This window comes from Saccopteryx bilineata, chromosome 8 (genome assembly GCF_036850765.1).
Source record: "Saccopteryx bilineata isolate mSacBil1 chromosome 8, mSacBil1_pri_phased_curated, whole genome shotgun sequence".
Taxonomy (NCBI): domain Eukaryota; kingdom Metazoa; phylum Chordata; class Mammalia; order Chiroptera; family Emballonuridae; genus Saccopteryx; species Saccopteryx bilineata.
In genome coordinates, this window is record NC_089497.1 from 51,742,725 (window position 1) to 51,769,030 (window position 26,306).

At 42.8% G+C, this 26,306-nt stretch overlaps 3 protein-coding genes across 13 annotated transcripts in view; 2 read left to right on the plus strand and 1 right to left on the minus strand.

Moving 5' to 3' along the window:
* FAM162A (family with sequence similarity 162 member A) overlaps positions 1-13,463 on the plus strand; it is a 33,645-nt gene extending 20,182 nt beyond the window's left edge. For all 3 annotated transcript variants that reach the window (XM_066240850.1, XM_066240852.1, XM_066240851.1), the window contains 4 exons: positions 4,038-4,160; positions 5,836-5,944; positions 9,917-10,025; positions 13,204-13,463. In XM_066240850.1, the coding sequence (XP_066096947.1) occupies positions 4,038-4,160; positions 5,836-5,944; positions 9,917-10,025; positions 13,204-13,296 (434 nt within the window). In that variant the 3' untranslated portion in view covers positions 13,297-13,463. The remainder of the gene's footprint in view (positions 1-4,037; positions 4,161-5,835; positions 5,945-9,916; positions 10,026-13,203) is intronic.
* LOC136312241 (protein mono-ADP-ribosyltransferase PARP15-like) overlaps positions 1-26,306 on the plus strand; it is a 328,256-nt gene that overhangs the window by 78,425 nt on the left and 223,525 nt on the right. The window lies entirely within an intron of this gene.
* On the minus strand, positions 13,532-18,523 carry WDR5B (WD repeat domain 5B). 9 transcript variants are annotated; one of them, XR_010726826.1, is made up of 3 exons: positions 16,919-18,523; positions 15,864-15,944; positions 13,532-15,667 (listed from the first exon to the last, which is right to left on the minus strand). XR_010726826.1 is itself a non-coding variant. In XM_066240849.1 (2 exons), exon 1 carries the CDS (start codon positions 17,922-17,924, stop codon positions 16,935-16,937), a length of 990 nt encoding a protein of 329 aa, XP_066096946.1. In that variant the 5' UTR covers positions 17,925-18,523; the 3' UTR covers positions 13,532-15,383; positions 16,919-16,934. The 9 variants fall into 9 exon arrangements, 4 of the variants coding, with proteins under 4 accessions (XP_066096946.1, XP_066096944.1, XP_066096945.1 ...); XR_010726825.1 differs by having other exon boundaries at positions 13,532-15,661; positions 15,864-18,523; XR_010726824.1 differs by having other exon boundaries at positions 15,864-18,523.

Below are 26,306 nucleotides of genomic sequence, written 5' to 3' on the forward strand. Positions count from 1 at the left end.
AAAAACCAAAGAATCATACTTTAAAAGGGAGATTTTTTTTTTAGTGAGAGGAGAGGAGATAGTGAGACAGACTCCCACATGCACCCAGACTGGGATCTACCAGGTAACCCCCATCTGAAGCCTATTCTAGAATCAACTGAGCTGTCCTCAGCCCTCAGGGCCACAGTCAAACGAATTGAGCCACTGGCTGCCGGAGGGGAGGAGAGGGAGAAGGGGGAGATGGAGGGGAAGAGAAACAGATGGTTGTTGCTTCTTGTGTGTGCCCTGACTGGGGATCCAACCGCAGAGGATGACCGCACACCAGGCCAACACTATCCACTGAGCTATCGGCCAGTGCCAAAAGGATGAATTTTGTGTTACAGATAACAGAAATTTTTATGTATCAATAAAAAGTTATTTCAGAAATCTTTACATAGTACAAATAACAGCCCATGAGAAGTCTACAGTAACATCTTTTAAATTGTTATGTTTAAAAGTTAAAAAAATTATTTTTTAACAGCAAGAAAATGAAAGCGAGGAAATTCTGCTTCTCACCAGCGTTGGGAGGCCCACCTCTGTAACCACATTTTACTTCTATTCCCTCCAAACTCTGAAGCTACAAAGACGCCCAAGTAGGAGTGTGGAATTTCAAACATACAGACTGTCCACTAACACAGCGGTCCCCAACCTCCGGGCCGCGGACCGCTACCGGTCTGTGGGCCATTTGGTACCAGTCCGCAGAGAAAAAATAAATAACTTACATTATTTCCGTTTTATTTATATAATAAGTCTGAACGATGTTTTTTTTTAATGACCAGATTTCCTCTGTTACATCCATCTAAGACTCACTCTTGACGCTTGTCTCGTAAGTTCAACAATTATATTTTTAAATACCACAATTTTTACACCGGTCGCATAATTTTATTTTGTGCATTTATCTGTCCCACCTTAAAGGCCGGTCTGTGAAAATGTTTTCTGACATTAAACTGGTCTGTGGCCAAAAAAAGGTTGGGAATCACTGCACTAACAGATTTTAAAAACTACTTAAACTTTCCTGTGAGCTTTTAATGACAAGGTTGTGAGGGCATACTTATTGCATTAAAGGCAAGTCTTGGGCATTCTCTTATTGCCTCGGACTGCCAGCACCATAGTTAGATTTATCACTGGTACCTTTCCAGCTTTTCTGTTCTATTCTGTTTCACAGTCTCCTCTCCTTCCAGGTCCTAGGACCCTAAGGCTCTTTTGTGGTCTTCTGACTGATTCCTAGGCCAGCCCAACCCTGGTCTTTTATTGTGACCTCCTTACTCAGAATTATCCCCATTTTGCCCACCCTCATTAAAACTATTTCTGGCTTGTCTCTGCTTAGAATTCTGATTATCAACTAATTATAATTTTTCATGCTAAATCTGATGGTGAAAATCACTAACAGATTTCTTTTAAAGATTTTATAGGTTTTACAGAGGAGAGAGAGGGATGGTGAAGCAAGAAGTATCAACTTATAGTTGTTTCCCTTTTAGGTGTTCATTTATTGCTTCTCATATGTACCTTAACCCAGCAAGCCCAGGATTTCAAACCAGCAACCGCAGCATTCCAGGTCAATGCTTTGTACACTGTGCCACCACAGGCCAGGCAAAACCAAGTTTTTAAGCATGCATTTGTTTTAAGAGCAAATAGATTTCCTAGCCTTGTTTGCTCAAAACAATGGAACATGGGGCCCTGCCAGTTGGCTCAGTGGTAGAGCGTTGGCCTGGCATGTGGGAGTCCCGGGTTTGATTCCTGGCCAGGGCACACAGGAGAAGTGCCCATCTGCTTCTCCACCCCTCCCCCTCTACCTCCTCTCTGTCTCTCTCTTCCCCTCCCACAGCCAAGGCTCCATTGGAGTAAAGTTTGCGCAGGCGCTGAGGATGGCTCTGTGGCCTCTGCCTCAGGCGCTAGAATGGCTCTAATTGCGGCAGAGCAACGCCCCGCCCCCTGATGGGTGTGCCGGGTGGATCCCGGTTGGGCGCATGCAGGAGTCTGTCTGACTGCCTCCCGTTTCCAACCTCAGAAAAATACAAAAACAAAAAAAAAACAATGGAACATGGCTCAAAACATTGGAAACAATGACAAACTCATTAATGAACTTCCCTCTTCAAGGCATCTCTAAGAAACACTTCCTCTTTAAAGAAGCCAGAGCACCTTGGAGGAATGTCTGGTAACATCTGAGCATCAAAAAAGAAAACTGAAGTGGACTGGAGCACATCGCATGTTAAAATACAAGAGTTCCTTATGATCCTTTTAAACAAAAGGTCACCTGTGGAGGTTGCAGGAAAACCAGTTCATTAATTGTGAAAACTGGCAAATAAGGGGAAAGAATCAAGTATTTCTCCCACATTTCCTGTATAACTTTTACTTTAGGATAACCAAACAGTTAATGTGGAAAAGAATACTTTCATTTTGCAATTCCTAATGAAATAATCTAGCTGAAAACATAAAAAGTTGATGGGGAACTTAAAAAGGGCTGAATCAGACTGATACTATCTGATCTAATTTAAAATCACAAAAAGGCGAAATTGATATATGCCTCTTGATGGCAATGTAGTAGGAAGTAGACAGTACCACCTATGACATTGCTAAAAAGTCCTCATTTGAATTTGATTGAACTTATTTACAAGAAATACAGGAGTTAAAAGACTATATGAAGCAACAGTGTGTGTTTGCAATTTAAATATTAAATGAGGGAAATTCTATACAACTAATGACCCAGTCTCTAACAAATCACACACAAAAAAGGAGGGGGCAGGCAAGGGGACCTACACAGAGAGCATCAAACATATCCAGTGTGTGCACCTATTTAGAATAAACCAACCAAAAAAATTATGAGCCATTCAGGAAACTAAATCATCATTTGATCATAATATGATTTTATTTTTAGTAATACAGGTGGTATCTAGGCTTTTGAAAAGTCATTGAGATGCATACTGAAATATTTATGAAAGAACTAATATGTTTATGATTTGCTTTAAAATAATCCAGTAGGTGGTAAGGAGTTGGTAAGGTTCAGAAGAGGGAACATTTGCCATATATTGATAATTGTCGAAACTGGTGAATACATGGAGAGTTGTAATACTGCTCTCTATAACTGCTTAGAATTTAAATTCAAAAAACTAACAACCTGCGGCATATATTTATATATAATAACAGTTTTTATGTATGTGTATGTAGTTTTAAAATTACACATAATTCATTACTACATCCAAAGTTGATTTTGTGTGTGTGTGTGTGTGTGTGTGTGTGTGTGAGAGAGAGAGAGAGACAGAGAGACAGGGACAGATAAGGACAGGCAGGAAGAAAGAGATGAGAAGCATCAATTCTTCATTGCTGCACCTTAGTTGTTCATTGATTGCTTTCTTGTTATGTGCCTTGATGGGGAGGCAGTCTACAGCAGAGCAAGTGACCCCTTGCTCAAGCCAGCAACCTTGGTGAGCTGTGCTCAAACCAAATGAGCCTGTACTGAAGCTGGCGACCTTGGGGTTTTGAACCTGGGTCCTCTGCATCCCAGTCCGATGCTCTATCCACTGTGCCACTGCCTGGTCAGCAAAGTTGATTTTTTAATTGGAGAATTATGGCTTAGAACGAACAATACTTTTGAGAGCCCCTTGCCATTGCAGCGCCCTACCCAGTGTTGACCAGAATAGTATTGGCAACTTGGCATCTTGGTTTATCAAATCTGGGAGGTTGCTATTTTTGACCTGAACAACCAGGTGCCATAATACCTAATATTTCTACCAGAACCTTCATTGTCATCATAAGATGTGAGAAGTACTTTTTATAAAACTTACAGCTGATTAAATGTTTATTTTGTAAATTCCTAGTTTTCTAATGAGCAATGTGTATATTTTAAAACAGCACCAAGCACTGTACCCCTAAATATTGTCTATGTGTCTTACATATAGAGTTGTACATTCATTTTCTAAATAAGTTAATTTTGTTACATGAAACACATACCTTGCAGGCATTTCTCATTTTGAGACAACAGATTTTCTTTCTCTGAAACATTTTTTTTCTCTCATTTCTAGGAAATTGTTTTAGGTTATATGAAAGAGATGCTTCATCATCTGTAAGGCTTACCAGAAACTTTGATTTGAAGAGAAGAAATGAATTTTGCACCAAACCACAAGAGAGTCCAAAAGCTCCATCCCGTAAGTGTTGGCTTTTCCAGTTATGGACAAAGCAGCGCCCAAAGAGTAGGACAGTTTCGAATCAAAAGAACCTAAAGGACAGGTGATCACAGGGGGACTACATCATATACTGTCATTTGGTGCAGGCCTCTCAAAGGGTACCGACACTGGCTGTACTCACTGAAGCAATGATGTCTTTATTTTCCTCATTTGTCATGTTTATTTCTTGCCTTAAAGATTGGACTGTCACTTTTCATAGGAGAATAGAGGCACCAAAGTAAACAGTTGCCTTGAAATTATCTTTTAAGGAACCCCAAAGATGAACCAAATCAAGAAATGATGTTTTGGGTAAAATATAACCTGGGCAAAGCTCTGGGTTGAGCATTAACTTCAGCCATGTTTAGTCGGTACTGTTCTTGCTGTTACCACAACAGAAAGGAGCATAATTTATAAATTGTAGGGTCCTAAGAATTATTTGTTGATTCTTCATGGGAGTATACTTGGGCCAGGCAGGTCTTAGAGAGTAGAAAGGAACCATCTTCAAAGACTTTCAAGAGCTTGAATATGTTTATACCCTTTGACCTAATGTTTCACTTCTGGGCATCTATCCTAAGGAATAATCCCTACATGTGGGAAAAACTTTGAGTGCAAAGATGCTTCCGTTTTTTATATGTAATAGGAAAATGAGAAATAAATCTAAATGTCAAATAATCTGGGAATGATTTTTTATGTATGTCAGATCCACTTGATGAGATTATGCAGCTGTTGGAAATGGTGCTTATAAATACCATGTACTAGATGGAAATTATAATGTTAATGAACAAAACAGGATACAAAACTTTACACTGTATGATGCAGCTATAAATTACATAATACATACTTACGGGGATAAGACTTAGGAAACACAGCAAAATAAAAATCCAGGGGTTATGCTATGACAAGAGCATTAGAGATGATTTTTATCTTTTTTTCACAGGAATACTTTCTGAATTGTCCTTAATAGGCATATAGTACTTAAGAGGAGAAGGAAAACATAGTGAAGCAAGAGTTGTACCAAGTCCTGGAAGTTTTAGATAAAACTATAGCAGTACTATTTCTATACTTCTAAACCTCTGTTTTCACCTTTGGTTCTTTGGATTATAGTTTTCCTATTGACTTTCTTGTTCTTTTGCTGTTGCCTTCCAATTAAGTGAAAGGAACAGCATACACAAAGGTTTAGAGGTGGGAATGAGTGTGACATGTAGGTAACAGTCAACAAGATGGTCTGTCTGCAAGAGAGAGGTAAGCAGTATATCTGGAATTGGGATGAGATTATCTCCAAGGTCCCGTCTAACCTTGACATTCTGTGATTCCCTAAAATTTTCTGCTCCTTATCTTCAATGACTTTCCCTTTCTTTAACAGGCTGGTTTTGTGCCCTTCTTGTTCATCTGCCTCTTTGGCCACTCCATTTTCCTCTGCTGCCTCTTTCTCCTGTCCCATTTCGTGGGTCATGCCCAAGGCTCAGCCCTTGGCCTTCTCGTCTTTATTACCCCCACTGATGGTTATCCCTACTCTAGACTTACTAATGAGATCTACTTAGGTGGCATAAATTTAGACCCAATAGACCTAAAATGGCACAAATTGCATTTTTTGGTTGGGAAAGTGGAGAGTCCTAATCACACGTAAGTAAGGTGTCCTGTTTTGTTTTTCTCGTAGACACTTACAGCCACAGAGTGCCATTACACAAACCTACAGATTGGGAGAAGAAGATCCTGATATGGTCAGGTCGCTTCAAAAAGGAAGATGAAATCCCCGAGACTATCTCGTGAGTGCTGAACTTAGGGTAGTAAGCTTTTATTTCTCACTGATCTGTTTTAAAGGAAATGCAGTTCCTCTCAGTCTATCTAAAATCTTTCAACCAGATGTTAAAAGTTTTCACTTCTCTACGTACCTGGAATAGAAACAGTGCTAATAAATCTGCGTTACAATCTTGGTATGTGGTGTAGTGCCTAGTGAACAGCAGATACTCTGAAGGCAGCAGCTGATTTGACTTCTAGCTACAGAAATGTGACTACACTCTTTTTAGTTTATTTTATTCTGGATATATCAGCTAGGTGTCAGTGACAATAACTATATCTTATACAGTTCACTCAAGTGTTCAGACATAGGCATAAAAGTATTTAAAAGCAACATGTTCTCTCTGGGGTCCAGGAAAGAGTACCTCCTGTCAACAACTTCCTTAAACTCAACTCTGGCTGGGATCTTGGAACTTTCTGAGTCTGTAGATGAGTACAGATTCCTCTAATGCAGGATTTTTCAGCCTCAGCACTGTTGACATTTTGGGCCAGATAATTTTTGTCGTTGGGTGCTGTCTTGTGCATTATGGGATGTTTAGCAGTATCCCTGGCCTCCTCACCCCCTATATGCCAGCAGCACTCATTAATGACAGTCAGAAATGTCTCCAGACTTTATCAGATGTCCCCCAGTTGAGAACCACTGCCCCACTGATGGGTCTGCATCTTGGCCAGCAGAGATTCTAAAAGATAGAAGCCATCTTCCCTGTGGGGCATCATCCTCTTCAGAGACAGGGATTTGGGGCAAAGCTCCTAGACTATGGTTCTCAACCTATGGGTCGTGACCCCGGCGGGCCATATTTTATTTAAAAATGTATTGTATAATAAATATGTATTTCCGATGGCTTTAGGCGACCCCTGTGTTTTGGTCGTTCGACCCCCGCCGGGGTTGCGACCCACAGGTTGAGAACCACTATCCTTGTACCTTCTGGTTTCTGGTTTCAAGTCATGATTGCAAAAGATGTAGGTTCACTCAGGATATCTTTTCCAGGAAGATAAGAGGCCTTCTACTTCTGCATATTAAATTAAATAGCACATTATTTTCAGCAGGAAAAATTATTTCAGCATGAAATCCCTGGTCCTTCTTCGCTCAAGTGACAGTATACTCTCCTGGGAAATATCAGTGACATCAGGTTTTTGTCTGTCCCAATTTCTCCCTTAAAATCCCAGCAGAAAGCAAGCTGGTATATACCTATGGCCTTAATGGGTGCTATATAGACTTTGCCATGGAACACCTTCTTTAGTTGGCCTTGTAGGTGGTTCCCAGATCCCCTCAAGCCCAAAGTACTACCTAGTGAGTCGACCTAGAAGGCCTTTCTCTGAACCTGGGCAACCATTTATAGTTGTGCTGATGGTTCTGAACAGGCACTGCTTAAGTTGCTCATTGTGAATGCTCCTTGTAGAATGGAGGGCAGCACAGCACTTCAGTTGAAAATACCATTTCACATGAAATTGTCAACATGCGTAGTCAGTTTGTGGTTGGTGGGATCTTAGATACTCTAAATAGAACAACTCACTGTCCTTAGCAGTTGTCCCTGCTTTCTCCCTCCTGCAGGCCCAGCTTCAGTGCCTGGAGAACTCCATGCACATTGCTGCCTCACTGGGTCCCAGCCAGGGGTCCCCAAACTTTTTACACAGGGAGCCAGTTCACTGTCCCTCAGACCGTTGGAGAGCTGCCACATACAGTGCTCCTCTCACTGACCACCAATGAAAGAGACCACTTCCTTTGGGAAGTGCAGTGGGGGGCCAGATAAATGGCCTCAGGGGGCCGCATGTGGCCCGCAGGCCATAGTTTGGGGACACCTCGTGTATACACTTTCAGGTTGCTCCTTCTACTATCTGCGATGTCACTGGATCCTGTGCATTCTTCCAAGCATTTTTATTGTTTTTTATTTTTGCTTTTTATAAACTTCTTTTCCAAGGGAATGGAGATTAGATAGAGACAGACTCCCACATGTGCCCCAACCAGGATCCACCTGGAAACCGTATCTGGGGCCAATATTCTGCCCATCTAGGGCCATGCTTGCAACCAAGCCATTTTTAGTGCCTGAGGCGGAAGTTCCATGGAGCCTTCCTCAGTGCTCTGGGTGATGCACTTGAACCAGTCCAGCCATGGCTGTAGGAAGGGAAGAGAGGCAGAGAGAAGGTGAAGGGGTGGTGTAGAAAAGTAGATTATCACTTCTCCTGTGTGCCCTGACCAGGAATCGAACCCAGGACTTCCATATGCCTGGCTAACACTACCATTGAGCCAACCAGCCAGAGCTCCAAGCATTTTTAAAGTCCCTTGATTTCAAATGTAATATGTGTTTAAAATCGGGGGGGGGGGTACAGGGGGAGATAGCACTCACTCCAATCTCATCTAGAGATAATTATTTCCTATTTATACTCCACTGAATAGCCCAGTTCTCTCTCCAGGGCCCATTAGGACTCCACATGCCCTGCCCTGAAGCCCTACCAGACAGACACTCAGCTAACAGAACTTCGACCCACTGCCTCCATGCAGAATCACCAAGGTGGAAGCATCTTCTCTTCAGACTCTTTCTTGTTTGGCCGCACAGCTTTCACACAAGAATGATAATCCAATCCTCAACTTTCTTTTTTTTTTTTTTTTTCCAACATTTATTAAAGGGCACTAACATCCTTGGAACTGGCAAAAGTGTTTCATGACTAGTGACATATCCATGGGTAGCTGTTGCTAGACTTAAAGCTTTAGGAAGAGACAGGCACAAATGCAGTGAAGAGGGGGCTCGTCATTAACACAGGACACGATGATCGAATGCATATCCAGCTGTTCTCTCAACTCCTCCTGGTCTGATGTATCAAAGAGCAAGCTGTCACTTATCCTTTTTTCTGAGAGGTTCAGAGTAAGCAAGTGCAAGGTCCTGGTACGGGATGACTTCCAGTCCACAGGCATTACGTTTCCGTAGTTATCTGTCAGGGCAGAGATCTGTTCCAAATCTCGTCCCCCTGCAGGAGGCTGCACTCGGTAATGGGCCGCATGGCCGCCCGCGGGGGCTCGGCGCTCGGACCCGAGGGGTGGAAACACAGGCTCAGCTTCTCCTGCAAGCTGCAGGCTAGCGCTGGAAAGCCGTAGCCCGCCCCGCCTGGCCCTGCCGGTGCCTCGGGGCTCACGTTACAGTTCTCCTGGTCCTGTAGGCTCCGGGAAGGCTCCTGGAACTCATAGAAATCCTGCCAGTCCCCGTCCACTGCCATCGCCGCCCAATCCTCAACTTTCTATTAAGGGACTTAGGTCTGTATTCACCGGACAAGTGAGAAGAGGAACTTGCCAACGAGCTAAAGTTTACCATCACTCAATTTTAGCAAAACAATAGTTAAAAGATGAACATTAAAGGAGTGTTGCTTAAGGCTCTTTCTACTATTCCAGATATTCTCAAATCTATTTCTGGCTCATGGAAGAGAACAGAAAGCTGGGTGTAAAAAGCACTTTGTTTCAAACTCCCTCCTGTGTTTGTTTTCTTCTGAATTGTGCTTTGTGTTGAAATTTATGAGGCTCATTGCCTTTCTGTTGTCAGGATGTTCAGGTAACCATTATGTTACATAGTATCTTCTTGAGAATCTCAAGGGGAAACAGCTACTGGTTCCACTTTCCGCATTGGCTACTCAAGCAAGAATTGAGAGCCAAAATTGGGCCCCACCATAGCAAGCATAGGTTAGGGGTTTTTTTTTTGGGGGGGGGGGTCAAGAGGGGTTGTACTTGGCTTCCATTTCTATCTTCATACTTTCTTCTCCTTTTTTCTATTTTAAAATTGTGGTATCTTACTGTATTTTAGAGTGAGTTGTGAAAATGCCCCATCCTCCCTAAAGTCCTACAAGATCTCCAGGCTCTACCTCCTTTCACTTCTAATTTATGGTACACAGAGCTTTATATCATGCTGGCAACTTCAGAAAGTTAACTTTCTCTCGTGATCTCATTGTATTACTAGGTTTGAGATGCTCGATGCTGCCAAGAACAAGATGCGGGTGAAGGTCAGCTATGTCATGATTGCCCTGACAGTGGCAGGATGCATCTTGATGGTTATCGAGGGCAAGAAGGTGAGAGTGGACTTTATCTCTGTCTCTGTTTGTTTTTCATAAAGGACTAGAGGAAATCAGGGATTGACCCTCATGTTTATTCTCTGAGGAGGCTTTCTATACAAGAAAGTATGGCCTGACCTGTGGTGGTGCAGTGGATAAAGCGTCAACCTGGAAATGCTGAGGTCGCCAGTTCGAAACCCTGGGCTTGCCTGGTCAAGGCACATATGGGAGTTGATGCTTCCTGCTCCTCCCCACCTTCACTCTCTCTGTCTCTCTCTCCTCTCTCTCCCTCTCTGTCTATCTCCTCTCTAAAAATGAATAAATAAAATAAAATAAAATTTAAAAAAAAAACAAGAAAGTATAAGAAACAAAGTAAGATATAGTAGGGACAAACCTAGGATGGTGTGCATGGGGATCAGCAGCACATTGTAGCCTTGGCAAGGGAAAGGACTCAATTTCCTGTGAAGTGAAAAGTATTTGGTTATCCACAGATGTGATAAATAAGGTGAAACAAGAAACACAACACTGGCAAATTTAATGATAGCTCCATGCATGTCTATGAAGCACTCCCAGTACATGGGCTTGTTTATCCTCGTTCTAACTGCCTTAGTCCTGTGAGCAGTTCTGTCCTCCAGGCTGAGCCCAGCTGGGCCAGATGTATAAAGACCATAGCTCCTAAGCAACAGATAGGAACTGAAGTCCAGAAATCTTTAACAGATCATTATTAATAGATATCACTGATTGACTACTTAGTGTCTTCCCAGTACTTTGCTGTTACCTCCTTTGAACGTCATATCACTGCAAGATAAATATATAGTATTATTAGGATCTCATTTATAGCTGAGGAAACAGCTCAGGAGGTTTAGTAACTTGCCCATCTCAGTAATAAGAGTCACAGTTTGAAACTAGACCTCATTTGAGATGATGGTAAAATTGCTTCCACTTTTGAATGCTTATTATACAGCAGGCACTATTAAACTCACTTAATTACCACAGTAACCCTATGAAACTAAGAGGTAGGTTCTCTTATCTGTTTTATAAAGGAAAAACACGAAGCTTAAAAGAAGTTAATTTTCCCAATCACATAGCTAATAAGTGACATGATAAAAATTGAAGGCCAAGTTTACAAGTTACCAAACTTTATAATATACTATCTTGTGATTAAAATATAGTTACTTTTGTATGCAGCAGGTCTGGTCAAACCTTTATTTGAACACCATATCTAATTTTGTAGATAATCTAATTCTGTGTATCACAGCTTCCATGTGGAGATGTCTTATATCAATAATTATATATTAATTAGGTTTTTCTGCAAAGCCAGTGATAACTGACCTCCTTCTCCCAAGAGTCTAGAGTAAAAGGAAGTAACTTCCAGTTCTCTTTAGAGCCTCGGAATGGAAAACAGTGACCATCTCGGCTGACCTTGTGGGAGCATGAAGCGCAGTGTGCAGACCTTGGGTGGAGCTCTCTTGATGACTTTGTTCCTGCCCCACTTAGTTTTTCTTGGCTCCCTCTTTGACGTCTCATGCTTAGTTTTCAGACTGAGACCTGCAGAGCATGTGAACAGGATACAGGGGTTTCGAGAAATCTGAAAAATCTGCACTGCTTCGTGTATACTTGATTTTACTAACTGAAACAAATTACTCTCTAGGATGTCCACTGTCTTCGCCAGAGCTCCTCTCATGGTCTGCATCATAAAACTATATTATTTGCCTGTTATGGAACTATCCATTTTTAAAAAGTTGGCAGATGCTACTAGAATGGAGAACCTTTTTAATTGAAATGGATTAACTTTTGAACTTAATGTGATTTAGGAGAAATTAGCTACTATGTTTTGTGCTCACCCTCAATTTACCATTCCCATTCTCCTCCCGTTCCCATACCTAATTCTTTACATGTGAAATTTCACAGATATAATAATACTACCTTATGAGGTGCTAGTGTCACTTATTTGGGATAAATTTTTGAAATTGGTCTGTTAATATAACCTTCACAGAAGTGTACCAGTTACAGGGAGGGAAGCAAGGGAAGGGGATGGTGGCCACTCCCCCTCTTCTGTCTGCTCTGAGGGTGGAGCAGTAAGGTAGATGCTGCTGGAAGTCATCGGTAGAAGTATTTGGTCAAGTCTGGGATCCCTAAAACTGGATGTTTTTGGTAAAACAGGAGTAAAGAACTAGAAGGGTGTGAAAGTATACAAATAAATTGGAGAAAGAAAAATGGTAGCAACAAAGAAAAGTAAAAGAAGAAAAGGGGATAAAAATGGAGAGCATCAGTCAGAACGTCATCTCGAAACAAGGTGGCAGGTTCAGTCAAATGCACGGCTGAGTGGAATAAATGAATCCCTCCCGTGCCCCTCCCCTCTCTCTCCCTTGCCCTCTCTGTCTCTCTAAAAATCAGTCAATACCTAAAAACAAATTCAGCTAGCCCTGGCCTTATAGCTTAGTGGTAGAGCGTTGGCCTGGCATGTGGAAGTCCCAGGTTCGATTCCCCATCACGGCACACAGGAAAAGCAACCATCTGCTTCTCTCCCCCTCCCCCTCCTCCCCCTTTCTTCTCCTGCAAGCCATGGCTCAGTTGGAGCAAGTTGGCCCTGGGTGCTGAGGATGGTTCCATGGCCTCACCTCAGGTGCTAAAATAAGCTTGGTTGCTGAGTAATGGCTCCAGATGGGCAGAGCATCACCCTGTAGGGGACTTGCCAGGTGGATCCTGGTCAGGGCAATGCAGGAGTCTGCCTCTTTGCCTCCCCACTGCTCATTTAAGAAAAAAAATAAAGCCTTGGCCAGATAGCTCGGGTGGTTGGCACATTGTCCTAAAGTGCAGAGGTTGCTGGTTCGAACCTTCATCAGGGCACATACAAGAATGGCTCAGTATTCCTCTCTCTCTCTCAAAAAAAATTTTTTTTAATTTAAAAAAATGTTTTAAATGGAAACGAGAAGGTATTTAATGCTAAAAGGAGGAAAAGGGGATAAATTAGAAGAGAAGCTAGAAGATTTAACGAATGAGGCCAGAAAGGAAGAGAAGTGCTTGACTGGAGGGACTGCTGGATTGAGATCAGAGGAAGCCGAGGTCACGGGGAGGGACTGCTGTGCTGTGTGCCATTCGTGTGCCGCCCTGGTGAACCTCCTACAGCAGTGCAAGGTCATGTTGTCATTCCCAAACAGGCACAAATCATTCATTTAAATTTGTTTCATTTTAGGCTGCCAACAGAAAAGAGTCTTTAACAAGTCTGAACTTAGAAAAGAAAGCTCGTCTGAGAGAGGAAGCAGCTATGAAGGCCAAAACAGAGTAGCAGAGGTATCCAAGTCGGCTGGATTATGAAAATCCAGAAGTATTTCAGCAACAAGCCTATATTAAAAAGAATGTGGTATGAGGATCCATTTCCTAAAAGTATGGTTTGTACGAACATACCATTTCCCTATTTCTCCTCTAGAGGTACAAATAAAGTTTCTTAAAGAAGTGACTTGTCTAATTTCATGTCTTTGATCCAGGTTAAATGCAGCCTCTCAGGTTTTTTGATAAAATGAAAGAATGAAATTGAGACAACATATTTCCATTTAATATTCACTCTTCTTTAGAGTCAGGTACCATATCTTTAATTCCCATTACCATAGCGATTTCTCCCCAAAAGCCAAAATGGCAAAATGGCTTCTTTTTTCTGCATTTCTCTTTGTACTCATTTCTGGAGAGGTAAGAAAGTCCAGCTGAGTACACTGCCCAGTACATCTTAGAAAGCTGATTCTGCAAGTGTCACGGTTCTTCTCAGAGCCCTGAGAAGCAGCCAGACCACACTTTGCCATTTTTGGATGTGCTGGCAGGTTTTTAGGAGTACATTTCTTGAAAATGTCCTGGCAAGGTGATGAAAATGATTTGGCCACAAGTTTCTGAGGACTTTGAAATCCCAGCATCATGGAGTTGCATGGGGCCATCAGTCACCTCTTCTCCATGGCTTAGAATTCCCAACTGGTCCCTGTACTATTGCGTTTAAACTTTTCAGTTATGAAAAAAATCTATCAAAAGCATTTGCATCTGATATGTATCTCACTTTCACTGGGGTGCCAAGTTCTCATATTTAGGAATGGATGCTGGTTTCTAGTTTCCGTATTTCATTTATTCTCTCACAATAATGGATGACAAGTCCTCACAGCCATCTCAACCTGCTAGGTCTCCTAAGGTTATAGCAAATTAAAAAGCAGTATATGCAGGTATTTGGGAACTTGGTATAATAAAATACTCAGTAAAATGTAATATGCCAATCTACCTATAGCTTTATAATCTAATGTTAATGATGTTTGTCTATATATTTGAGAATAATTTGACCATAGCTTCTTTACAGATACCAAATTCTTATCACTTGATTTTTATCACTTGAAATTTTATTATTAAAAAGCATCATTTCTTATACATTTTATCAGATTAGCTTTTCTTGATTATTTTGTAATGTAACATTACATCTTACCTAAACCAATGTTTTAAATATGGGTAAATTTTAATGTACTTCATTTAAAAATAAGTAATCTTTCTTCACAGAACAATACTGATTTTAAAGTAGAATTTTAAAGTGGTGTATCTTGGAGATTTGTTGTAATAAAAATGTTTCATTAAACCAAAGCTCACAGATGTTACAATGCAGCAAGAATGTACACAGTCATTTCTCATTTTGCGTCACTTTCCTATTCAGTAACTTAATAGTGACTGCCTCTTTATGGGTTAAATACAAATTCCTTGGCCAGAATTTCAGAGTTGCCCCTATCTGACCCCACTTCTAATACACTCACATTCTAACTTCTTAGCAGTCATACCCTGCTAATAACTCTAATATCTTAAGTTCTTCAGAGCTTGTCAAGCAAATCAGATTTAGTGAGCACTAGTATGAGATACTGTATAATACAAAAGAGTTTTGCTCTTGATATTTTCAATTAAATTATTGTACTACCTTTTGCTTAATTTCTAGATTTTTTTTTTTCATGTTTTACCATGTCTATAGGTAGTGGGCAGAAACCTTTTTTTTTAAGCATTTAAATTTATTTATTTATATATTTTATGACAAAGACAGAGAGAGGGACAGACAGGAAGGGAGAGAGATGAGAAGCATCAATTCTTCGTTGGGGCACCTTAGTTATTCATTGATTGCTTTCTCATGTGCTTTGACGGGGGGTTGGGGTGGACCTACAGCAGACTGAGTGACCGCTTGTTCAAGCCAGCGACCTTGGACTCAAGCTCCTGAGCCTTGCTCAAACCAGATGAGCCCGCGCTCAAGCTGGCGACCTCGGGGTCTTGAACCTGGGTCCTCCGCATCCCAGTCCAACGCTCTATCCACTGCACCGCCGTCCAGTCAGGCGCCAGAAACCATTTTTTACTTTCAATCTTCTATAAGCCCTGTTTGAATTAAAAGTAATATGTGAGGCTATTCACAGATACTTTTAATTTTAATCAACAAAAAGAATAGTATCAGAGACTCCAAAAATTTAGTGAAAGCAAGCAAAGAATGAATGAAGTGTTGATAGTTATAATTCATTGTCATTACTCAAACATTACTTGAGCCCTGGGCAGAGTGCTTGGTTGGTTAGAGCATCTTCCCAAAGCTCACAGGTGGCCAGTTCAATCCCCGGTCAAGGCACACACAGGAACAGATCAATGTTCCTGTCTCTCTGTCTCTGTCTCTAAAATCAATAAAATAAAGCATTAAAAAAGATTACTTGAGTCCCTTCTATATACAAAAACTGAGAATTCAATGATGAATAATATACTTCTTGGCTCCACAGAACACATAATATACTGGAAACATTACCATGTTATTGCAATACAAATTGGTAAATGACATATTTTGAACTTTACTAACAGAAAATATAGAAATACCTGTAGTAAGAAAACCTAATTCAGCTGTCAGCTGTGGTTCGAGTCAGGCAATGATGGCTCCACAAACTGGTGATTTCTAAACTAAGTTTGAAGCATGGGTAGGAGTTAGTGGGTCAGATACATAATGAAAGAGAGCAGCCTCACCAGTCAGACATTTAGCTTACTTGAAAATCACAAGAGGGCACAACCTGACAAGGCATCCTTCAGCAAAATGCCATTTATAATGTTTTAGACTCTCAGAACAAACCTAACCATGACTTATTTTTCCCAGCTTACATACTTGATTCTATTGGGCTTATCACTTCAAGTATGTAAGTGGCATCTGACATCTCCATTTCACCCACATCCCAGGCTTATGATTTTGTTAAATGAGATGGGGAGGCAGAGAGACAGACTCCCACATGCACCCCAACCAGGATCCACCCAGCAAGCCCCCTACCCAGGGATGCTCTGCCCATCTGGGGCCACTGCTCCATTGCTCAGCAACCAAGTTATTTTTAGGGCCTGAGGTGAGGCCATGGAGCCATCCTCAGCACCCAGGGCCAACTTGCTCAAACCATTTGAGCCATGGCTGCAGAAGAGAGAAGGGGGAGAGGTGGAAAAGCAGATGGTCACTTCTCCTGTGTGCCCTGACCTGGAATCGAACCTGGGACTTCTAATGCCAGGCTGATGCTCTACTGCTGAGCCAACCAGCCAGGGCCAGTTTTATGCTTCTATTCACCTGATCTCCCAACCAAAAACCTTGGAGTTATTTCAAACTCCGTTGTTCCCCTCATTAAATCATTCTGTCTTGTGAGTCTTTTAAATATTTCTCAAATATACCAATCCTCTAAAACAGTCAAGGAGAGGAACAGAATGGAAATCTAATCAGGGACAGACACCAGACATTAATAACCAACTTAAAGATTAAAAGTCAGAAGCCTTAGGTTCCAGACTTGCTTTGTAAATTTAGCTTATAGGTCTTAAAAGCCAATGTTAAGAATAACAAACCATGCCAAAATTAAGAAAAACCATCTTTTCAAATATCTGACTTCTTGCCAACTTGACTCTACTACCTGATTTCTAAAGTGTTTAGCAGTTACTCATCCACAGTTTAATTGTTTTGTCATTTCCTAATGCTGCTGATGCAATGATATTTTCTGTAGGATGACAAGCTGCTGAGATGACAACATCCGTATGACCTTGTAATTTCTGTACAATCTCTTTAGTCTGAAGGTTCCATATGTAAACCAGATTATCCTCTGAACCAGACACAATCCACTTGCCACCAGTAACTGAAAAATTGGCAAATATGCAGTATTTCTCATTCTTATGACCAGTGTATGTCTTCAGGCATCTGCCTCTGCTGTAATCCCATAGTTTAAGAGTACTGTCCAAAGTTGCAATAAGAATATATTTTCCATTTGGAGAAAATTTTACAAAAGAGACAGGAGGGTTATTATCATCAACCAGTGTTTTTAAACACTGACCTGATGCAGCATCCCAGATCCTACAGACACCATCGTAGCTACCCGACACTATCAAGGTCCCACTACAGTTAAAATGAACAGCAGAAACTGGGTCAGAATGAGCAGACAAAGTCTTCAGGCACTTTCCCGTTTTCACCTCCCATATTTTCACACATTCGTCAAAAGATCCTGAGATTATGAGGTTGGATGGTGGGTTGAAATTACAGCAAAACACATAATTACTGTGCCCCTTCAGTGTTTTCAAACATTTTCCGGATCTCACATCCCAGATCTTGAGAGTTTTATCATCTGAAGCAGAAACAAGAAGACTGGAATCTGATGACCAGTCAACATCTGATATTTCCAGGCTGTGACCATCAAGTGTTCTCTCATATTTTCCATCATAGGCTCCCCAAATTATAATTACTTTATCAGCAGAAGAACTGGCTAGCCATTCTCCATTAGGACTAAACTTAACTGATGATACTGCTTCCGCATGTCCCACGAGAGTACATCTGAGAGTATAGTTTGGTGTTTCAGACACTTGTTTGCTCGGACTGGCTGACGGGGTGAGTGCCGACTCTGCTTTGGCGTCTGACTCCTTCGTTGCCATGGCTCTGAAGCTCCAAGTCAGGTTAGGCAGGCGTCCGGCCCTGAACAAGGCAGCCCGGTATTTTGGCTTTCTGCCCAGCAAAATGAAGATGAAAACATCAGACTAAAAAATAAACGATCTTGAATGATTATAACTTCTAGATTGTCTTTACGATGTACACTGATTCAGCAGCATGGCTTGGACCCCTCAGCTTTTTCTCGCTTCCCCTGTAAACAATACTTGAGAAGTATTATTCAGAGGGCCCCATGCGCTGTCGGCAAGTCAAGTACTCATTTTGGGTAATATGTGAACTCACACCGCCGTCCAAGGCCGCGCGGGGCGGGGCGGGCAGGGCAGGGGGACTCGACAGAAACTATTATACTTTTCACCGCCCCTCCCCCGAACTCCGACCTGTTTCAGAACTCGGAGCGACCCTACCGGTCTGACAGACATTGGGTACTTCAGCCGGAGGGCATCGCCGCCTTACGCAGAAGCTTTCCTGAGCTAAGAGAAAACCTGCGTAGGCAGTTATTTGAGGACCGGGCCTCCGGCTACATTCTGTAGATACAAACGAGTCCGCACCGCGCGTCAATCTCTAAAAAGGCGGACAGGACGCCCGAGCGCCTGGGCAGAGGGAACCACTCCTACTTCCGTGTCAAGGTGATCAATGAGAGAGGCCTTCGTGCGCTTGCGCAGAAAAGGTCAGTCTCCTTCCGGTCTCCTCGTCCCTGCTCTCCGCGCGCGAATGCGCACTTCCTTCTTAGTCGATTGAGTAAGTGCCGGGGCCTGTCCCAGACCTAACTGGCTAGCGTGAAAAGCAATGAAGATGTAAAAACTAAATGTATATATTTCCTTTTGCAAACCGTGTCACAGGAAAGGATTGCAGCCTTCGCTGGATAGCTAGGTCGGTTACTTAAGGGTTGAGGGTTTGATGCCCCGGTCAGGGCATATGTAAGAACAGATGGATGTTTCTGTTGCTCTCTCCCTTCTCTAAAATCATTAATAAATTGGGGGGGGGGGGGCATTTTCCCATGCCCTTAGCCACAGGGTTAGGCCCAAATGCCCAAACTGCGCATTTCAAAGTGTAGTTAAGGTTGTCGACCTACATAGACAGCGGTGACTGGTGTAAGGTCCTGCTTCCTTCTACTTGTGTAGAGTTTGGTCGGTGTACAGCAAAGCTGCATACGCAACGGGAGCATAGCGACTTTCAGTTTGAAAGTTGTCCCTAAACAGTTAGGAGAGGATAAAGAATTTTGTTAGGGGCCTTTAAAGGCCAGTGCCCAGAAACCATGACATGGTAGTGCCTGGTAAAAAAAAACAAAAACAAAAAACGAGCAAACGTTGTGTTAGTACTTCCCATGGTTTAAGCTTCCAAAGAAAATTTAGAAAAGTTCAGATCTACCTAGAAAGTTCAGTGCAAGGGACAAAGAAGTTGGTGGAATGTGGTAAAATGTGTAAAGGTCCTCATGGTTAGGCTTTAGAGGACTTACCCTCGTTTTAAGAAATGAGTACTGGCCATGAAAGTATTACGTAAATGATATATGCTTTTCAGATGTTACTCTCTTTAAACAAAAATAGGTTTACCAAAATAATTAGTAGTTTCTCTAATACTCTAATTGCTCAATAAGGAAGTGCTCTGTTTTAAAAGGTTTTCTTGGTAGCTGGGCTTAAGAGGCAAATATCTGCCATGATTTCTGTGAGTCAATAACTAAAACATTTAGAATCATATAAGGGATAATTGAAAGTGTTGCCTTTATAAGACACAACAGCACAATTAGGTCACCTACAATAATCAACTATAGTAAAAATCTCATTACTTTAAGACACTACTAACTTTAGTTTGGAATTTAGACAGGAATTGCACAAATGCTTTAGTGTTAGCTGGTGCAAATTAATGACATAAACACACTGAGGAGGTGCAGGGAATGGGAAGCGCATTTTAAAAATGGTTTGGAGCTTCAGTTTATACACATTATGACTCTTAGCCACCATAGACCTCCCCTCTGTAACATTATAGCGAGACAAAACTTTTCCGCAGTAATATATCTTAAAGTTCGATTCCGACTAAGCTCTGCCTCCTGCTCTACTTTCCTCTTCCTATTAGCCTGGATTAGTGTGGTTTTTACTGAGCAGCTTAGAAACACTTAAAATTCTGCATCAATTGAAATTATTACCATTTTAATTCATTAAAAACAAATTTAAAAGCACTACAGAAAACAAAGTGTAGGCTTTGTTCAAAGAATTTAACTAAATCTGTATTTTTCCAATAATTTCTAAGCACTAAGAGAATCAAGGAAGAGGAAATTAGGCAAGATAAACAAATGACATGAGAACTAGGATGGGGTGTTGGTACTGCAGTATAGTTATAGAAATATCACAAGCTTGAGGGAAAAGGGGCACACAAGAATGTGTTGATAGCCTGACTAAGCGGTGGTGCATTGGATAGAGCATCAGACTGGGAACTAGAGGACCCAGGTTCAAAACTCCTAAGGGCTCACTCAGCTTGAGTGGAGGCTCACCAGCTTGAGCGTGGCGTCGCTGGCTTGAGCAAGGGGTCACTTGCTTTGCTGGAGCCTCCCGGTCAAAGCACGTGTGAGAAAGCAATCAATAAACAACTAAGGAGCCGCAATGAAGAATTAATGCTTCTTATCTCCCTTCTTGTTTGTCCCTAAATGTCCCTCTCTCTGTCTCTGTCAAAAAAAAAATGTGTTGACAGGGAAATCCAGAAAAATAAGTTTCTCAAATTTTCCCAGAATATATTAAAATCCATTTCTTGATGTCCGGAATTTTTTTGTTTACAAATAGCATCAGGAGTTCACCTAAAAAAAATTGAAGCTGTAAATAGTTAAACCATTACGCATTAGTCATGTTCTGATACTAATATGTATTCCTAATGTTAGGTTAGGTCGTTAGACATGAGCCAGGACAGGTAGAGGAGGGGGAGGGATGATTTGCCCCGTTTTCCTGATATGCAGGATCAACCTCACCACACCCAGACTGATGGTCTCCAGTTCCCTGATACAGTATCAGCCACATAGCAATATATTGAGACAGATAAATGAGAAGCTGGAAAGAAAAAACAAAAAAACAGGCATGAAAAAAGTCCGGGAAGTAAAAGCCCATAAATACCTAAATTCTGTAACTAATTGGACACTCGTTCTCACGAGTGAGTTGCCCACTCAGGTCTCCTTGTATGTATTCCTGCACGGCAAATAAACTGTTGCTCTGCCTGCTATACTTTGTCTCTTGATTGAATTCTTTCTCTCAAGCAAGACAAGAACCAAGTCTTTGTTGCTTCACCAGGAACATCTTTTTGGTGCCATGACTCGGATCTCCCTGTTACTGGGAAGACCGGGCCTCCTCTCTGCCTTGGTTTGAAGCACTTGACAATCACACTTTCTTTCCTTCTTGCACCTTTTCCTCTGGCCACGAGGTTCTCACACTGCAGATCGCCGCACCACTGTGGGCACAGAGTGAGCACTTAGGAGTCACTAGGGTGCCCGCCGCTAGAAGACTCCCATGACAGGATAAGGTGGTCATGGACTGGGGAAGAATGCTCTAGGCACCCCGCCAGCTGCAAGAAAATGTCCATGCCACCAGGCACACTGTGTAAACAGTCATGTCCCACTCCCGCAGCTTTTCCCAAGCCAGGAAATAGAGTGACGGAAAATGATCTCTCAGAGACATAACCCAGCCTCCTTGACAATTCCAGACTTACTTGTGTTCAGCATGCCACAGTACTTTTTCAATGTTTGGTGTCATCTTCTTCTGCCCTGTCTCTCCTGTCCCCGTGTATCTTGCTGTTTGTTCCTCGGCTAAGTGATGTCGTCCCAGGTATGCCTGCCCTTATTCCACTGTAGAAAGGAACACTGGTAGCCCTGGCCAGTTTGCTCAGTGGTAGAGTGTCAGCCCAATGGACTCAAGTCCCATATGTTCAATGCTTCATGGCTTTAAGAAACAGCCCAGACCTTGTAAGACCTGCAGACTAGATCCAGCTGTTTTAGCTGTAATCAGCCAACCACTCCAGGAACAACAGATCCCCAAGAAGATAGAGCCCCTGGTATAGCCAGGGGCTATGAATTAAAAAGGACGATCTATTTAACCCAAACTCTCAGCACCAGAACAGGCACCTCCACATCCTGGGACCTATCATAATGCTCCCTGCCCGGACCTTTCAAGACTATGCCCACTCCAAGAAGAAAGTGGTCCTAGAGTCCTAATCAAAGTACCAGTCCTTTTTCAATGCAGGATCTCCTTCAAATCAAAAACAAGCTAGGGAAGGTCTCAGATGACCCCAAGAAATTCATAACAGGGTTATTAAAGGTCTATTTAACCTTTGACCTAACTTGGAAGGATATTACTTTCCTCTTTAATACAACAAACCATAGCCAAGGCAGCCTTACAAGTTTCCAACAGTTTACATATCATCAATCAATGATATCCACAGGGTACTGCCACCATGTCCCAACATGACCCAAAGTGGGATTACAACGCCCCAGACATCTAGGCAAGAGACTGTTAAAATTGCATACTCAAAGGTATGAGGGCTAGTAAGACTAAGCCAGAGAACTTGAATAAGTTAGCCACTATTGACCAAGGGCCAAATGAGAATCCCAACACCCTTTGCACAAAGGTTGTGGGAGGCCCTCCTGAAATATACAAATCTTGATCCCAAGTCACTTGAAGGAGATCAAGATTTGAATATTTTAGGAGGGGCCACCTGAAGGGGATATGATCATGAAGAATTGGTTTTTAACCAAGGCAGCCCCTGACATTTGAAGGAAACTCCAAAAATTAAGAATGGGGCCAGGCACCGCCTTCCCTGACATGCTAAAGGCTGCCACCGCAGTCTTATAACCAAGACTAGGAGGAGAGAATACGGGGTAAGGAAAAGTGCAAGGAGAAACGGCAGGCACAGCTCATAGCTGCTTTACAAGTCCACCTACCCCCAGGGAACCCTGAGCAGGCCCATCCTGGTAACTGCCACTGCTGTGGGCAGCTAGCCACTGGGCAGAGGATGCTCAGAGGGGAATGCCTCCCCAGAAGCCCTCCCATTCTGCCAGAAATTTGGCCATTGGAAGCGGCACTGTCTCGAGGGCCAGAGGGCTCCTGGGTCAGAATCTCATGCTGTGTTGGCCTTGAAGTGAGGGGGCCTTATGCTCCGGCCAGCTCCCAAACCAACTATCATCATTGAAGGGACACAGCCATGGGTAACCCTGGATGTGGCAGGGAGGATCAGAAATTTCCTTTTAGATAATGGGAGCCGCCTACTCTGTACTAACCTCCTATTCCGGACAGCTCTCCTCCAGGACTAGCCAGGTGACGGAAGAGAACGGGGTGCCTACCCACAAAAAATTTACTCCACCTCTATGTCGTCTCTGGGGCCAGATTATATTCTCACATCAGTTCCTAGTAATTGCAGAATACCCCACTCCCCTTTTGGGAAAGATATTTTAAGCAAATTAGGCATCCAAATAACTCTCCTTGGCTCTGGGATTAATATCTCCCCTATTGGCTTTATGCCTCGAAGAGAATCCCAACACCTCCAAAGACGATATAAACCTTAAAGTAGACCCCAAGGCAGGGGTCCCCAAACTACGGCCTGCGGGCCACATGCGGCCCCCTGAGGCCATTTATCCGGCCCCCACCACCAGTTCTTGGCTCTATTGTTTCATTACCATCTGTCGAATCAAATGTGAACCTGCATAAGGGGCACCTCTTTCGTTGGTGGTCAGTGAGAGGAGCACATTGACCATCTCATTAGCCAAAAGCAGGTCCATTGTTTCCATTGAAATACTGGTCAGTTTGTTGATTTAAATTTACTTATTCTTTATTTTAAATATTGTATTTGTTCCTGGTTTTGTGTGTGTGTGTGTGTGTGTGTGTGTGTGTGTTTTTACTTTAAAATAAGATATGTGCAGTATGCATAGGGATTTGTTCATAGTTTTTTTTATAGTCCGGCCCTCCAATGGTCTGAGGGACAGTGAACTGGCCCCCTATGTAAAAAGTTTGGGGACCCCTGCCCCAAGGTTTGGGCTTCTGGGATACCTGGGTGAGCTCGAACAGCTCGAATGAAACTTAAAGACCCCACCCGTTTCCCTATCTGCAGACAATGCCCCATTAAACCAAAACAAGAGACGGTCTACATCCCTTAATCTGAAAATTCCTTCAGCATGGGTCTTTAACTCCCTGCCACTCACCTTGTAACACACCAATTTTGCCAATCAAAAACAAAAATGGGGAATATAGATTAGTTCTAGACTTTTGAGCCATAAACGAGGCTGCAATACCCACTCACCCCATGGTCCCCAATGCATACACAATTCTCGGGGAAATTCCCCCAGAGACACAATGGGTTTCGGTCTTGGACCTTAAGGATGCTTTCTTTTGCATTCTGTTAGACCCATCTTGCCAATTTTTATTTGCTTATGAATGAAGAGATGAACAAGGAATAAAACAACTTAACTGGACTGTACTGTCCCAAGACTTTCGGGACAGTCTCCACTTTTGGGCAGGCATTGGCAAGGGATCTAGAAAACCTATCTCTTGAGGAGGGGAGTGGCCAGGTCACTCAATATGTCGATGATTTACTCATGTGCTCCTCCACCAAAAAGCTAGCCCTCCAGCATATTACTAAGGCTCTAAATTTTCTTGCTAAATGGGGATACCAGGAAACTAAATAGAAGGCACAAGTATTACAGCAACAAGTAAATTATTTGGGACTCATTCTCACCCCTGGAGAACGAAGGTTATCCCAAGATAGAATGCAGGTCATACAACAGGTCCTGTTCCCACTATCTAGAAGCAGCTCTGAGCCTTCCTCAGGCTGACAGGATCTTATAGACCAGTCGTCCCCAAACTACGGCCCGCGGGCCGCAATGCGGCCCCCTGAGGCCATTTATCCAGCCCCCACTGCACTTCTGGAAGGGGCACCTCTTTCATTGGTGGTCAGTGAGAGGACCACTGTATTTGGCAGCCCTCCAATGGTCTGAGGGACAGTGAACTGGCCCCCTGTGTAGACTGTGGATCCTAGGATACAGGAAAAAACCAAAACCTTCACACCAGGCTCTCAGATTCAAGCCTCAACAGAACCCTCTGCCTTGGGACAGGGAACAAGAACAAGCATTCACCCTACTAAAGACAGCTCTCTAATGTAGGCACCTGCTCTTGGGCTGCCAAACCCAGAGAAACCTTTCTGACTGTATGTAACTGAAAAACAAGGGCTAGCCTTAGGGGTTTTAACTCAAACTCTGGGGTCCACCCAACAACCTATTGGATACCTCTGTAAAAACCTAGACCCAGTGGCACAGAGATGTCCCCACTGCCTTGGGGTTGTGGGGGGCAGCAACTCTGCCGGCTGAGGATGTGCCCAAGATCCCTCTTGGACAAGGAATCATCCTTTACACTTCCCACCAAATAAACTCCCTCCTAGAGCACAAGGGGCCCCAGCGGCTTACTGACAACAGAATACTCAAGTACCAGGGTTAATGTCAGAAAACCCCAGGTTAGGACAGAACATTGCTCCACTCTAAATCCGGCCACCTTACTGTCCCTTCCAGGGGACACAGAACCCCTCCACTCTTGCAGTGAAACCACTGATCAAACCTATGCTAGCATGAGAGATTTGAAGGACCAGCCACTGGACAATGTGAATGAGGTTTGGCTCATAGATGGGAGTAGCTTGTCAGGGATGGGGTCCACTATGCTGGGTATGCAATTGTCACATCTCAACAGGTCATTAAGGCCCGAGCCCTGCCTCCTGGAACTTCTGCTCAGTTAGCTGAATTAGTGGCCTTAACAAGGGCCCTTGAACTAGGGGAGGGGAAAAGAATATTTACACTGACTCTACACATGCATTTCTAGTACTTCATGCTCATGCCTCTATCTCAGAGGTTCTCAACCTACCGGGGTCGCGACCCACAGGTTGAGAACCGCTGCCCTATCTGGAAAGAAAAGGGATATCTCACAGCCAGAGATACCCCTCTCAAGCATGGGCCTCGGATTCTGAAATTACTCCAAGCTATTAACTTAACCAAGGAAATAGCAGCTATACACTCACTGCAAGGGGCGTTAAAAAGGAGATGAAATAACCCAGGGAGATGTTTGCTGACATCTCTGCAAAAAAAGCAGCTTCTTCTCAAAATTTCCTTTTAAGGCCTTTAATTTTAACAGGTCCGGGGGAAACCCTCACTCTGTGGTATACCCAGGAGGAAATTAACTGGGTCAAACAACATGGATTTATCAAAAATACTAGAGACTGGTACCAGCAGGAAGATCTCACTCACCTTCCACAAGCCCTATCATAAGTTATTAAAGGGCGGGGTTTGTGCTATAGCTTTTATATAAACACCACGGGTCAAACTGAAGAAATAACCAAGAAAATTATAAAACATACTAATTGGT